The 15,658-nt window shown below is 36.5% G+C and overlaps 1 protein-coding gene across 3 annotated transcripts in view; it reads right to left on the bottom strand.

The window, feature by feature from the left end:
* The window catches only part of MAPK8 (mitogen-activated protein kinase 8), a 121,004-nt gene that overhangs the window by 19,851 nt on the left and 85,495 nt on the right, over nucleotides 1-15,658 (bottom strand). For all 3 annotated transcript variants that reach the window (XM_043983093.1, XM_043983092.1, XM_043983094.1), the window contains exons 5-7: nucleotides 9,547-9,605; nucleotides 9,324-9,462; nucleotides 1,458-1,623 (exon numbers count right to left, since the gene is read on the bottom strand). In XM_043983093.1, the coding sequence (XP_043839028.1) occupies nucleotides 1,458-1,623; nucleotides 9,324-9,462; nucleotides 9,547-9,605 (364 nt within the window). The remainder of the gene's footprint in view (nucleotides 1-1,457; nucleotides 1,624-9,323; nucleotides 9,463-9,546; nucleotides 9,606-15,658) is intronic.

The raw sequence follows: 15,658 nt of genomic DNA, 5'->3' as shown, positions 1-15,658 counted from the left end.
CATAGTTTTATATAGAATATCATGGACTCTTAAAAAATGTTCTATACATATAGTTCTTGTTGGTATGCTTTAATGGCTCATCATCCTTAAAAATAAAAGGCTTTCAGAAAAACATAGCCATGAGCCAGAATAGATGCTTTGTGAAATAAGATGGTGAAAAGCTGTAGAGCTTTCTAAAGTCACACCTATATTTTACACCACATTAACTTTGAAGCTATACTGTCTCAGCAGTTTTTAAAGGTATACAATGGAGATGGTTCAAAAATTAAGAAAAAATTTAGTTTAACCCCTACCCCCATCAAAACATATTAGAGATAAGAGAAGGGTACTCAGCTGAAAACCAAACTCACTATCAGTTTCTTAAAATATACCTCCTTCCCACTAGACTCACCTAATTTTATACTTTAATGGCTTCAAAAGTTCACTAGTGTTATTATAACTTAGAGAAATAAAAAAATAATAAAAATATTCAAGGTCTTATATTAAGTGATTCTTTTGGATAAATTAATTCATTAAGTCTAATAAGGCACAAAAAGTCAAACCCTGGGTGAAGTTGATCATGTACAAAATGTCTATAAGTCTTTGAATATGACTTCCTTTTATAGATGGGGGTGTGGGGAGGGAAAAGATATAATTTTCTAGAGTCCACTTCAGTACTAAAACATCTAACAAAAGCTATTTTATAACTCTAGTTTTAAGGTGCAACTCTATCTTTGTTCATATATGCATGTATATATGTATGTGTACATATATACAGATGTGCACATATGTGCAGAAATTAAGCATACAAGGAAATTTAAAAAATTAGCACAAGAATATTCCTTTAAGGATTTACCAGCAAAGCTTTTAGAAAGATCTTGATTCCTTTTGTAGGTTTAATCATTATAATCATGGTTATGAGGGCCAGGACTTAAGGGTTTTTTGTGTATCCACACAGAAAAAATAATTTAAAAAATGTTTTTCCTTTGAATTATGAGTTCTGCATTTTTTTATTGTCACAAAAAAATGCTCAGAGGTTGGTGAACCTGGAGGGCTAAATAGTAGGCTGATATAATTGAAACATGCATTTTATCCTTTAAAATCTTAACAGTTTAATCTTATGCATTCAGACTATTAAAATAGAGCAATCATCATGACTACTAAGTGATTAATAAATCATGCTTTGCTACGGTTAATTTTTGAAAGGCTTATTTGTATGCCATGGTTAACAACATATACTAAAGGTAAAGAAAACTGCTTTGGTAGTATTGTTTGTGTGTATTCATGTTTACATAAACAGGTTCCCCAGATTTTCAAACAGTGATGAAAAAAATACTAGTAAGTTTCATAAAATCTGCACAAAATTAGTTTTGAATACTAAAGAGATTATACAGGTTAAACATTTACATTAGAAATATGATGTTCAAAAGGGAAAATAAATTATAACTACATTTCAAAGAAATACTATGTTTGCTGACCGTTTTCTTTGTAGCCCATCCCTAGGATGACCTCGGGTGCTCTGTAGTAACGAGTCACTACATAAGGTGTCATCATAAAACTAGTTCCTGCAGTTCTGGCCAGTCCAAAGTCAAGAATCTTCAAAGTGCAGTCTGATTTTACTACTATATTACTGGGCTTTAAGTCCTTAAAAAGAAACATCATAAATGACTGCTATGACATGTTATAAACATTTTGCAGTTCACATTTAAGTTACCACCACCACTTGAGAAAAAAAAAATTTTAAGGTAGTCAATCCATGTTTTTGTTCATTTATCTCACTACAAATGTATTTCCTCATAAATTTAATGAAAGTGCCAAGTTCCCAAAATTTTATTTCTTCATGGAATTTTCATTTGATAAAACTATTCAACACCTAGAGTACTGAAGAAATTAGAAATGTTTTATACATTATAAATTAGAATTAGGCTGAAAGGTTAGTTCTAATATATGGGATTTGGGGAGTTCGTTAGAAGGAATTAAAAGCACATACAAGTATCATTATGCTTTAAGACAAAGATAGTCAATTTAGAAAATTTTACCCACTTATTACTATTAATGACATTTATTAATTAAAGCCTGAGGATGCTATACATGATTCCATTTTTAATCACTATGCAGGTATTATTCCTACTCCTCAAAGTCTTCAGGCTGTGTCCATATTAAATCTTCCAACAAAATCTCTTTATTGAAAATAGTGAGTGGGTCATTGTCAGTCTATCCATCCAATGTTACTCTTCCCTTTCACATCAGCAGATGCACATCACAAAACTGCCTAAGGCTATAACTGTGAAGAGGTAGATTTTTACATCACTGATTTCTCACTTAAAATCTTGAAATTTATTGATGGCAAAAATTTTAAACTTGACTAAAAATGTCTCAGCAATTAGGACACCTCTGTCTTGTTGTACCTCTACAGGCCAGCTGTAACAAACCAATTGTAGTTAATGTTATTAGAAACTTTTTTGTGAAAAACTCTCCTAAACTGCTTTAATGTTCAGTGTCTATTACAAGAGGAAGCTAGATAAACATGACTTTTGCTGTTAATTTACAACTCATTAGGCCCCAAGGCTCTCATTTCAGTACTGAAGTGGTGCTGTTCTGAGAGCTGTTATATATCAGATGAAGATTTGAGGAGCCAACAGGCAAAAAAAGGGTAAAAAAAAAAAAAGATCGGATGGATTTATTCTATTACTTCTATGAATTTACATATTTTGGATTTTAGTTTAAAAATTTCCAGTGATAATTAAAATAAAAATAAATTTTATATAAGGGCAAAGTGCCCTAGTTATTAATTTAGTATTCCTATATATCACAAAGCATGTGTGTAGGTACATAATGTATATACACATTATGTACACACATATGTAGCGTGTATAATTCATTTTATTATGCAGTGAAGGATAGATAGGCTTAACAGACATGTCTGATCAAGTAATCGTGAAATTCTTTGATGATAGGTTTACCAGTAACCTAAGAACTGAAAAGAGGAAAGTATGTAAAAGGGATTTATATTTTGAAAGTAGGAAGAAACCTTTGAGCTTAACAAATAAGAAATGCATAAATTTCACTGTTTCAGGTATAGCAAAAATACTACCATGAACTGATTATTTTATTCTGTAAGGTACAACTGATTGTATGCTCAATAATAAATATTACAAGATGGGTAATGTTGAAATGCCTGGAAATGAACAATGACTGGAAAATCAAAAATTCATATGATATAATCTGAACAACTGAATAATATCTTACCTGCAAATAAATAAAACAATGTCAAAGGACAGAAACAAAAGTAGTATTTTGCTTACAGTTAAGGAAAAAAAAAGGGTCAAATTTCACATATATCACAGAAATTTACATAGAAAAAAAGGAAAGCATGATAAATGTGATGAAACCAAACAACATAATTAGCCCCCCCTTTTGCTCATGACAATGAACCTGCAGTTCCATGGCACTGGAAAATATCATTAAATTTAGTCTAACAGCTCAAAAGTAGACTTTTAAAAAAAGCATAAATACTGACACAATGACTGAAATATGACATAAACTATGACCATTTGTGATGAAAGAATCTGAAGAGGAAATAATTTATGGTTGGCTGTTTTGTTTTTTTTTTGAGAGGGGGGGCATGCAGCATAACAGTATTCTCCTCAACTAAGTAATGTAAAATACTGTGTATTTTCTTTTCATGAACTTTTGAAAAGGCTCTTTTAAAAATGTGAGAAAACATATGGTACAAATTTTCTTCTAAATACAGTGGCACAGTAAACTTCAAAAACCTAATTCCTGGTCTGAGCATTGCCACTAACTAGCTGTATAAACTTGGGTAAGACAAATACTCTACTCCCCAATTCTATCATCTTTAAAATGTGTTTGTTTGTGCGGTGAATCACGCAACCACATCATTTAAAGAACTTCCTAACAATAATAACCATACCAAAGTTAAATGTGCTGCCTTTGGAGAAAGTGGGGCTTCCTTTACTGGAGGATGGAGGAGTATTTCAAACAATGGCTGGATAACCACTTCTCTGGGAAACTGCAAAAAGTATTCTAGTTCAGATATGGATGGACAAGACACTTTGGGAGGTCTCCTTCAACTCTGAGATACTGTCCCTTCCACTCTTAAAATTCTTTGTTTTTTATATCAATATGAACTGCAGACTGCTGAAGCAAGCAAGCTAGGATGTTACATAATGAGGTGCTGATAACACATATGTATACATACATGTTTATATACACATGTATACAAACATACATACTTATTTATGTATAGCATAGTAATATGCCAGCCCTATGGTCATTTCCAGGAACTGATCTTTCTCGTTTCTTGGTTCAGCAACACAATCCATATTTTTTGACCCCATTTCCCTCCAATTTTTGTTTAATTATGATAAAAATCACAAAACTAGTGTATGTATTTATTAGGGACAGATGGTCTTTTAAAAATTTTTTTAAATTTTCAGATGGTCTTTTTTAATGAAAAAAATAATAGAACCATAAAATGAAGTTCCCTCAAAGAACAGTAACTTTCTTCCAGCAATATCAATCACAAAAGGTTTTATACACACAAAACCAGAAAACAATATTATAAACATGTCAGAAATCAACTTTGGAAAAAAAAGTAGGTCTCTTAAGTGAAATTAATTTGTTTCCACGTTGTATGATAGCATTTTATACCTGTCAAATGCTACATATAGATACTGATTTCTTCAAGTGATATTGAATGCACTCTCATTATTTATGGGTATATGGATGACCACAAATTACTCTTAGTTATTTAGAAAAAAATACATACGCACAAACGCAAATTTCGGGTAAGGCATTTTCGACAGAAGAAATTTATATGACAGCTAAGTGGTGTGGTAGACAGAGTGCTGAACTCAGAAGACCTGAGTTGGAATCCAGCCTCAGACACTTAATAGCTGTGTGACCCTGGGCAAGTCACCTCCATCTATGTCAGTTCTGAGGCCTCAAGTTGAGTCATGATAGCACCTAGCGTAGGATAGGATTATTACAGTAAGTGAAATAATATATGTAAAGCATTTTTAAAACCTTAAAACACTATATAAATGTTGGTTGCTATAATATTATATGGTCTTTGCTATAGAATACAGTAACAGAAAATGTAAACCAGAGAATATCAAGAGACCAAAGCACCTTCATCCAAAAGATGCATAACATATCTCAAGACACAATCTATTCCTTATCGTTTGTGATAATATGAAAAACCACAATACCATAGGCAACTCCCAAATTCAGTTATATGTGATTGAGAGATAGTGTGGCTTTGTGCGTAAAGACCTAGTCTCAGAGTCAAATCTCAGCATTTCTGATTTCACAACATCTACATTCCCTCTGGCCACAATTCCAGTTCTGGCCCTCATCACCTCTTGCCTGGATCTCTGCAATCGATTTTTAATCGATTCCCCCTGCCTCAAGTCCTTCCCTACTCAAATGCATTCTCCAGTCAGCTTCCAAAATGATTTTGCTAAAGCACCAGTCTGACTCTGTCACCTCACCTGCTCAATAAATTCCAATGGCTCCTTACTAACTTCCAACATCAAACAGGCAGTGCTCACTTAGTCCCTTACAAAGTCCCTCACAGTCTGACCTCATCTACTTTGCTTTCCTTTGCCCATTCTGCACTCCAGCTATCCTGGCCTATCCGCTGTTCCTCCAATGTTCCTCCATCCTCTCTCCCATCTCCATGCCTTGTGCTGTCCCCAGTTCCTGGGACACTCTGCCCTCTCACCTCCCCCTCTTGGTTTCACCCATTTCCAGCCCCACCTGCCCAAATGTTTGTGCTTTTCCCTCTCAGATTCCCCTCTCTCCACTGTGTGCATGCTTCTTTATGTACGTGGTTGTTGGCATATCACTTCTTCCACTAAAAAGTCAGCTTGAGAGCGGGTGCTCTTTATGGCCTTTCTTTCTGTCCCCAGCACTTAGCTCAGTATCTGGCGCATAAATAAGTGCTCATTGACTGACAGAAAATGTGGGTTGACTTTCCACATGACTACATGCCTCTGGTTAAACGTCTTAACCAACTAGGGGAATGGGTGCAGAGAAAGTGCTGACCTCCACTGGCTGGGCAAGTTCCTCCCTGGGAGCTCTGACATCCATGAATCACAGCTCCTGAAGCTCTCCATATGCTTTCTGAAACAAGTGTGCCTGACAATCTGAAAGGGCAAGATTCCAGGACAATCCCCTGAAACCATGAAGCCCTAACATGCTCATCTGATCAACTTCTTTCCACTTCAGGAATAATTAAAAGGATCATCATCTACAAGAGTGACACCAACATCTTAAGAAGTTCCTTCTTTTACTTAACCCACTAACTGACATTTAGGTGTGAAGGCCAGAAAAATGACTGCTTTGGTCTAAACAGACTTTACTGACGGCTGAAATTAGAAAAATAATATTTTTCTGGTTCTCTCAAATCCTTTTCCCTCCTAGGCAGCACATATAGTTTTAAAAAAAAGTGAGAAAAAAGAAGGAAGAAAACAGGATCAAAGCCAGTGAAGAACACAGACTATAACAGTGAAGCTATAATGGAACGGCTAGAAAGAGATCATAGGGATTTCTTTAATTTTCCAGATGAAGAAATACATCATCTTTTTCTTCATTTATATTCAGTAGACAATTAAGTTTCTTAGCTGTACATTTAACATGTACAAAAAAGCTTTGTTATCTGACATTTTAGGGGGACACGGATACCAATTAGTTAAAATATATCCGATCAGGTTAAACTTACTCCATTAATGTCCTTATCTGAGTCCTCAACATGTTGTGCAGATGACCTTTGTTCAAAAGGCCGTGCCAACGAACGGCCAGCTATGATAATTCAGAGTGTCACAGGACCATAGATCCAGAGTTGGAAGTGACCTCAAGAGGCTACCCCGTCTATCTCCTCTCATTCAGTGAGAGCCCAGGAAGTTTGCTGGAGTCTGACATTCGATCAGACATCCTCTTATTCCAGAGCCAGTGTTCTTTCCCCTATACCATGTTGCCTCCAAGGCTCTCAAGCACAGGCCTGGTAATTGCAGCCCTTTGCTGGGGATAGTCTAGAAGGCTGGCAGGCATGCAGACAACAACTATTGTAACCACAGCAATTCATAAAATCACTCATTAAAGAGTGGAAGGGTTATATTCTGTGCTAATGGAGGGATTACTCGTGTTAATGAACTCAGAGCTCTTCTTGAAGCATTCAAGTCATGGAATAACTCATACAACTTAACATATAGGGACTTTTATTATGAAATGCACAGACTATAACTAGATTTTTAATGAATTATTATGCTCTGGCATACCTTTAATCTGCATGACTTTAAGTTCCTTCAGAAGGATGAGGTCTGCTTATAAATGAAATTTTTGAGTTATAGCTGAAGGAAAAGTGGCCTAATTAGTAAATTTAACCACTGTATTTAAATGAATTAAGCAATATTTTACATATAATACTCTTTTTTAGAGTGAATTAGTAAAATAGTAGAAATTTGGAACAGGAAAGAGAATGTACATAGGAATCAGCAACTGACAGAGAGGGGGAGGATTTCTTGGGGCGGGGGGGAGGAGGGAAGAGGAAAAAACTTTCTAAGAAAGCAGTTAAAATGAGGGGCATGGAGGAGATACTAGGAAGGAAAGGAAGAGGCCATTCGCAAGAATGATCCTCTCAACTGAAACGTCCCTAAGGGGCAGCTGCAAAGAGCGCCCCTCTTCCACAAAACCTTTCTACATCCCTCCAGTCCACAGAGATTTCTTCCTTTTCTTTCATTGCACTTAGAAAAAGCACAAAAACAGCTCTGCTTATCAACACTTGGCAATATACCGTATGATATTATCTAAATTATTTTCTTGTGCTATTAAGAAACCATGGCATTTTTAATTCCCTTCTCATGTTTATGCCCTGTGTCCCCAACCAAGGTAACTTCCTTAAGTTTGGGGATCTTATGAGGGTAGAACTTGATCAGAGTCTGTCAAGCTTCTCTGTTTGCCTTTAACATTGAGCTTTATACCCAGTACATGCTAAATAATTTTTATTTGAAAGGTTTCAGATAATGAATTGCTCATATGGTGGCACCAAATCCTAATTGCAGGCAAAGTACCTATAAGAAAATAAATAACATGGCTTCTGGGATTACAAACCTAAGGAAATAAAGGGATTATAAAAATCACAACTGTTTTTGGAATAATCAGGCTGAGAGAGGCTGAAGATAAAAATATAAATGTGCTCACAACTAGTGAGCATTTTGCTATGGGAAGGCCAGAACTCAGTTCTAAGTCAGTGAAATGAAGAAACCAAGTTAGAAGCATGGGGAGATCCAGAGGCTACTTCAGATATATTTTTACCATGGTTTCAATTTCTTACATTTCAAAATTAAATTTTATCCTTAGCAGCTAAAGATAACAAGCAATGAAGTTAATTTCAGCATATGGTCAAAATACTATAGTTCAGAAACAAAAATCAACAATTTCATTTGTAAACAATACAGCTTACTCAAAAGCAATAAAAAGGGTGCATAAATATTATGAGCAATAATATTCATGAAATAGGAAAATTTGCTTTAATGACACTTCCTTAAATTTGATAGCTCACTATGGGTTTTGATGATACATTATTTATTTTTTTTCCCCAGTGATATCTTATTGTTCTAGTCTATACACTGGGAAGGAACAATAGCAGTTCTACTTTGCCCAAGGTCACACAAGAAGGCAATGAGGCCAAAAATGGATTCTGGTCTCCTGTGGAGCTCATAAAGGAGTAAATATTTCTCTTGTTATACTTTAGGAAAATGTAAAAGCACAACATTATAGTATTTGCAAATGTGGACTACCAAGGAACATCAGCAGGGATGCCAATAAAGTGCCTGACCAAGCTTGTCAGATACATTTTTGCCTCAGACAAGTTATTAACAAACAAACAAAACAAAACAAAACAAACAAAATCAAAGTTGAGAAGATGGTTCATCAATTACATAATTTTGCTTATTTGATACAAAGTGAGTCAAAGTCAGACATCTGACCTACAAAATATATGATCTCATGGAATAAAACCTATTTTAAAAGGTCTGTCCAAATTAGAAAAAAATATTTTCTAAAGTGTAATGAGCTAGCATTCAAATGACCAACTATGGAAACAGAAAACTATGAAATAGTTAAAGTATGTATACACAGAAAAGAAGGCACTACTACAAATTAGTTTCTATATCCTTCTTGTTTAATATATGCTGACAGTACAGATTTTTAAGATGTATCATTTTGCTTTACAGAATAAATCAATGTATTTCCTTCTAGCTCTTTGGAAACTATGAAGACAGAGATAATTAGTAACACAAGTGAATATATATACTTACTCGATGTATAATTCCAGCAGAATGAAGGTGCTTGATTCCACACAGCATCTGATAGAGAAGGTAGGACATTCGTTCATGGTCTAGCTCCATTTGAATCACTTGGCAAAGATTTGCATCCATGAGCTCCATGACTATGTAACTTCAGAGAAGGGAAAAAATAGTAATCAAAAAATGCACTAAGTAAAGAGTATGATAAAGCGAACTTTGGCGAGAAATCACTTACACATCCTGAAATTCTTCTAGGGACTTCTGTGGTGTGAACACATTCAAGAGGCCAATTATCTGTGGCAGAAGAGGGAATTTGGAAACATTTATAAACCATTTTGTGAGGTGGAATAATTCTGAATGGCAAATCATGGGTTAAAAGAACTAAGAGTCCATTATACAATCACCCAGTAAATGTTCATTTCTTTATTTTTACTGACTTTGCATGTGGGCACTTCATCTTCCGGTCATTTAAGACAAAAGAAATAAATTTCTCCTTCAGTCAATAGTCTCCTTCAGTCATGATAGGCACAGAATTTGTTTTCAATAAAAGCAATGTTTTACATTATTTTATTTTAAAAGCTTATCAACAATAAAAAAAGAAAATTCTGCTCAAAATTCTATTTAAAATTGTGAACCTGAGCTCTGATAATAAGGTTTAATGACTATTTCGGGAAAAAGATTTGTATTAGTATTAGAAAAAGTAGTAGTGGCAGCAGTAGAAGCAGCAGTAACAGCTAGCATTGATATAGTACTTTAAGGTTTGCAAAGCTCTTTACAAATATCTCTGTTTAATTTTATAACAATCATGGGAGTTGGGAGCTACTATTATCTCTATTTTACAAAAAGAAATGAGGTTAGGTGATTTGCCCAGGGTAGCATAGCTAATAAGTGTCTGAGCCTGCATTTGAACTCAGATCTTTATGATTTCAGGTCCAGAGCTCTATTCACTGTACCACCTATCTACCTAATAAGTATCTCTGAGATACTCCAGACCAGAAGACTCCAGGGCATGGAGGAAGCTTGTGCTTGAATCTGGAGCCTTAGGCCCCTCAGCCATTCTGACAGTTCTATGATATCATTGGCCTTCTTTAAAGATGAAGGACAGGGGGCAGCTAGGTGGTACAGTGGATAAAGCACTGGCCCTAGATTCAGGAGGGCCTGAGTTCAAATCCAGCCTCAGACACTTGACACTTACTAGCTGTGTGACCCTGGGCAAGTCACTTAACCCCCATTGACACCCCCCCCCCCAATGAAGGACAAACAACTTATCTCAGAACAGAAGCAAAGATTTTCCTAGTAAAACATAGTTTCAGAAGTAGGATTCAAACCCCTATTTTCTTAATTTTTTTCCAGTAGCACTTGAATGAATACTTAAGCATTCACATTCATAATTGACTCAATAGACCTCTGGTAGACCTTGTTGTCATAATGGCATGCCAGGAAGATCTGACTTCAAGACCCACTTTGGACACAGGCACATAGCAGCTGCCTCACCCTAGGGAAGTCACTGAACCTTTCAGTACAGGAGACAGCTCTCTAAGACTTTAACTTGTAGAGAAGCTACCATCCTTTGTTGGTAGAAAGAGTTTTTGTTTTCTCAAATGTAACGAGTGGGTTAGACTAGACGATCAGGCCCCTTTCAGTTTTAAATACACTGAAACTCTGACAAGTGATCCAATTTCTTATGCACATCATCACTTTCTTTGACTTCAACTGGAAGCTAAAGCAAATAAAGACCCCTGAGCTCTATGTGCAGAAGCACCTATATAAAAGGACTTCTGGACTTATTCTCAGCTGAACCTCCAGTTACCTTCATAGTTAGTAGAATACAGAACTCATATACAAAGATTTCAGTTGTGCAAAAGCAAAAGAAGCTAAAGGCAAGAGATTCTACCTCCAAGCAGTGGCTAGAAAATGTTCCTTTGCTTCAAAGATACTGCTTGGAAAGGCAAGAAAATGAGATATTTAGAAAGACTATTAACCAATCAGACAACAATAGTTTGTGTCTTAGCAGCAAGAGCAACATGAGAAGAACAGTGGGAAAAGCTGACAAAAAGGGGATGTTGTTCATTCATCTTCACAAAATGTTGAAGACCAAGGGGCAATAAACATGACACCTGAGGTCCTAACACCTGGGAGAAAACTACTTAGGATCTGTTATCTCCTAGAGCTGCTGCAAGGCTTGGTACAAAGAGCGTTTTCGAAGGCACAGAGGTACTTTTTCAGAGAAACAAAGGAAGACTTTAAGGAATGGATGCTGAGGTAAGCAGGACCAGGAAAACAACAGGCAAAGAACGCTGATGATTGCACTTGGCCCCAAGGAAGACAAGAGAAAAGAGACAGCACATTTTCTTTGAGAGGTAAGGGAACCAGGAGTACAAAATACTGCATGTGCTGTCAGACATGGCCATGGTGTCAGTTGGTTTTAATTGTAACTTTTTTATTACAGGGTAAAGCTCACTGAGTAGGTAGACAAGGGTGGTATATCTTGAAATGACTTTAATGTAAAAGCAAACATATCAATAAAATATTAATTTAGACAAAATTAATGAAATACCAATTAGAAAAAAATGATGATCTACTAAGGGATATGTTTTCAGCTCTGTAAAGAAAGTACATATAGTATTTTCTGGCATATTTTTAGAAAAATTTCCAAGGTTCAGATGACAATATCATGTTTAAGTAAATTCTAAGTTCCAAAAAATATTGATTATAGGGAAGTGTACACACATTTCTTTTTAGTGATGACTAAAAAAGTATGAGGTGTCTTAAAATTAACTGTAAGAAACCAGATGTTGTAGAAATGACCAATTACTGGAAAGGACAGGGGCTGCTCCCTGTTCCTCAAACTAAGAGCCATAAACAAAGCTAGTCTATTTATACATTCAATAGGGCAAATGTTTACATATATGTACCCTTACCAAGTAACATTTTATTTGGAATAAGGAATCTCATTTGGCCTACCTTTATATACTTGTTTACATCAGTACTTGTGTCTACCTGTTTCTTACCCTCTTTGATCTTACTAGCTGTAGCACTGAATTAACCCAGTTTGTCCTGTCTTGAGCTTCTACCTTGTTCTTCATGTTTGTCTTGCACTAATGCTTTCATCATTCTCGTCATCCTAAAATCAATCACTCAACAACATTTACCAAGCCTGGCACCATGCTAAGTGCTGGGCGATAACAAAGACAAAGGTGAAATAGTACCCATCATCAAGGAGCTTATATATTCACAGGGGAGACAAGTTCTACATCCATAAGACTATATACAAAATACTAGGCAGTTTTGTGAGAGAGGGCACTGCTTATGAAGCATCAACTATGAAGAAGAGAAAGTAAGCCATTATGGCTGAACTAGAGAGTGGATAAAGAGGAGTAATGACTTGAAAGGCAGGAAGGGGTCAGGTTGTAAAGAACTTTAAATTCCAAACAAGAATTTACATTTTATGATAGAAGTAACAGGGAGCCACTAGAGTTTATTGGGGTGGGTGGGTGGGGAGGTCAAGGGGAAGAACTTTGTTAGCCTTAACTTTAGGACCATGCTTTACTCTGGCAGCTGTGATGAATAGACTAGGGAACCATTTGAGGTAGAAAGACCCTGGGCGACTCACTTAACCCTCATTACTACACACACACACACACACACACACACACACACACACACACACACACACACACACACACACACACACGCACCCAATGGAGTCCTGGTCAGGATTCCAAGAGAAGAATTACAAGGACATACATTCCAGCCCATGTCAATACAGGGAGCCAGAAAGGTCTGGGCTGAGGATCTAGCCAGGGGCATATCTCATAGGAGAATTTCAGAATTTTTTAGAAAAACTTAAAAAGGACCAAGGCTATGTACCAGAGCAAGAGGAGGTTCCAGAATTACACATGGGGACTCCAATGTCATGAAGGATGCAGGAACAGGTGCTCCGTCATTTACTACCTGGTTCCAGTCTCAGATCCAGTCTGGACTAAGACTGCACTTCAGGGTAGCTTTTAAGGGTGAGGAGCAGCTGCATCAGCTATGTGGTTCAGAGCCCAGGGACAGAGTGAGTTCTGAGTTCCAGCATTCGGTCCCATTTAAAACCTTCAGGAGAAAAACCAGAGTAGGAATCTCAGACCAAAGAGAAGTCTACTCTTGTGTCACACTAAATCAGAGAAGCTTTCTAGCTGGCTGACAGTGGGTGATCATCAGTCTATTGTTACTTCCAAATGTGGAAAGCCAATAGGAGTTTTATGTACTCTCAAACTGAGGAAAGAAAACTTGAAGAGCTCAGACCAGAAGGGCAAAGTGTGAGCTTTGCCTTGGATCAGAACACTTTGAAGGTACTGAAAGCTTACAGATCCCCAGCCTGAGCTGTCCCTGGAGATGACAAAATAACACTAAACTTTAAACCCCCAAGAAAGTAACAGAAAGACCCCAGAGAACAAAGCACAACCCAGATATTTTCCCCAGAAGTTTATAGAGCCGAGCCTTAACAAAGTCTGAAGTCAGGAAATAGGCTGGAAGAGTAAGCTATGAAAAAAGAATCCCACTAGAGTTATTAAGATTATAAGGAAGTCAATATACAAACCCAGAGGAAAATGATTTCAAAATATCTACAAGTGAAACACAGCTTGGGCATATCCTGGAAGAGATAAAGCAAGAGTTTAAATAAAGAGTTAAAATGATTTATAAAACTAAATGAGTGTGTTATGGGAAAAGAAATGAGAGCTATGATTTAGGAAGATAAGTTAACAGCTTGGAATAAGAGATACAAAATCATATGCAGGGAGGGTGAAAATTACTTGAAAATTAGAATGTACAAAACAGAAGATAATTCTATTTCAAAAAATCTTAAAAAAAAACTAACCTGTAGAACCAGAGGGCAAAATAGAAATAGAAAGAATCTGCTGGTCACCTCCTAAAAGATATGTCAAATTGAAAACTACCAGGAACATAAAGCTACAAAATGAAAAGGCAGATTGGTGCTGATTATACTAACAATCTATAAAAGAAGCAAGCTCAAATATTTGGTTGTAATTATTACTTGTTGGTATTATATGTTACAAAGAATGAAAGACAGAGAAACCAAGAAACTTGCATAACTATTAAGTAAGAGGATTAAACAGATGAAATAACAAGTTGAGACCAGAACAATTTTAGGTAAAATGGGCCCTAACACTGGTCCTCTGTGCCATACCAGCAGGGCCAGGTAAATTCTTCTCATTTATGTTATTTTTTTAAAAGTGTTTACATATATTCTCTTCCTAAAACGTTTAAGCTCCTGGAGAGCAGGGCCTTGCTTTTTATCTTTGATTGTCCTTCAGTATCCAGCATAGGGCTTTGTCACATAGCAAGAGTGCTCAAGAAATGTTTGCTGAATTGAGCCAAAAAAAAAAAAAAATCAGGTACAAAAATCTGATCCCATTGCTATTTTGCAGCATGATGTAGAGAAAAGAAGCCAGGATTTATAGTCTGAAAACCTGGGCTCAAATCTCAGTTCTAAAAGTTATTAGCTCAATTCCTGTCAAATTTTAAAAATCAAATCTATCTCTCCTTGCTCCAATTTATTCTGCAATCAAAATCAGATGAATTTTTCCTAAAACATTGCTCTTTTGCTCAAAAACATTCAATGACTTCTCACTGTCTATAAGATGAGATCCTGAATCTTTTATCTTACGTTCAAGACCTTCCACAATCAGCCTCCTGTATATTTTTAAGGGACCCCCTGAACTTGTCTTTTTGAGTTGCCATATATTGCAGAAACATTGGACCTGAGGATGCAGGAGGCCCTGAGTGTGTCACGGATGAAGCTCCCCCTGAGCTGATGTAATTTGTTGTTGTACCCTAAAACGGATTTCCTGTTTATCCTTGGGAGGCAAGACAGGCACTAGCCAGTCTGTGCCAGACTGGGATAATGCTTGTGCAGCTGGGGTCCTTTGCAGATAAGCAGACCCTCCTATCTTCATAGTCTAGCAGTTCCCAAGGGAAAATATCGAGGCTTTCGCCATCACCTTGCTCTTCCCCATGGGGAGTGGTCTCGTTCTTTTTCTCACCTTTGTTGCATTGCCCCCCACCCTCATGTCACTTCCCTTCCTGGTATCCCCTCCTCTTTTTCTGCTATTATAAAGCTATACACTTCTGTAAAATCAGGGAACCCTTTGGGTTCATTTCTCTTTTAATAAACCTGGTATTCACATAAGTCTCATGACTTTGCCTTTTGACAATGCTTACCTTCCCCATTTTTTCCTTACATGAACCCACTGCTTTAACCAAACTGATATACTTCACAGTACATCAAACCCTGCCCGATAATACTTATTCTTTTCATAAAATGCCAAGAATTTGGTATG

Source organism: Dromiciops gliroides, chromosome 2 (assembly GCF_019393635.1).
Source record: "Dromiciops gliroides isolate mDroGli1 chromosome 2, mDroGli1.pri, whole genome shotgun sequence".
NCBI lineage: Eukaryota > Metazoa > Chordata > Mammalia > Microbiotheria > Microbiotheriidae > Dromiciops > Dromiciops gliroides.
The sequence above is the reverse complement of the archived record's forward strand: the minus strand, read 5'-3'. Positions and strand labels throughout refer to the sequence as shown.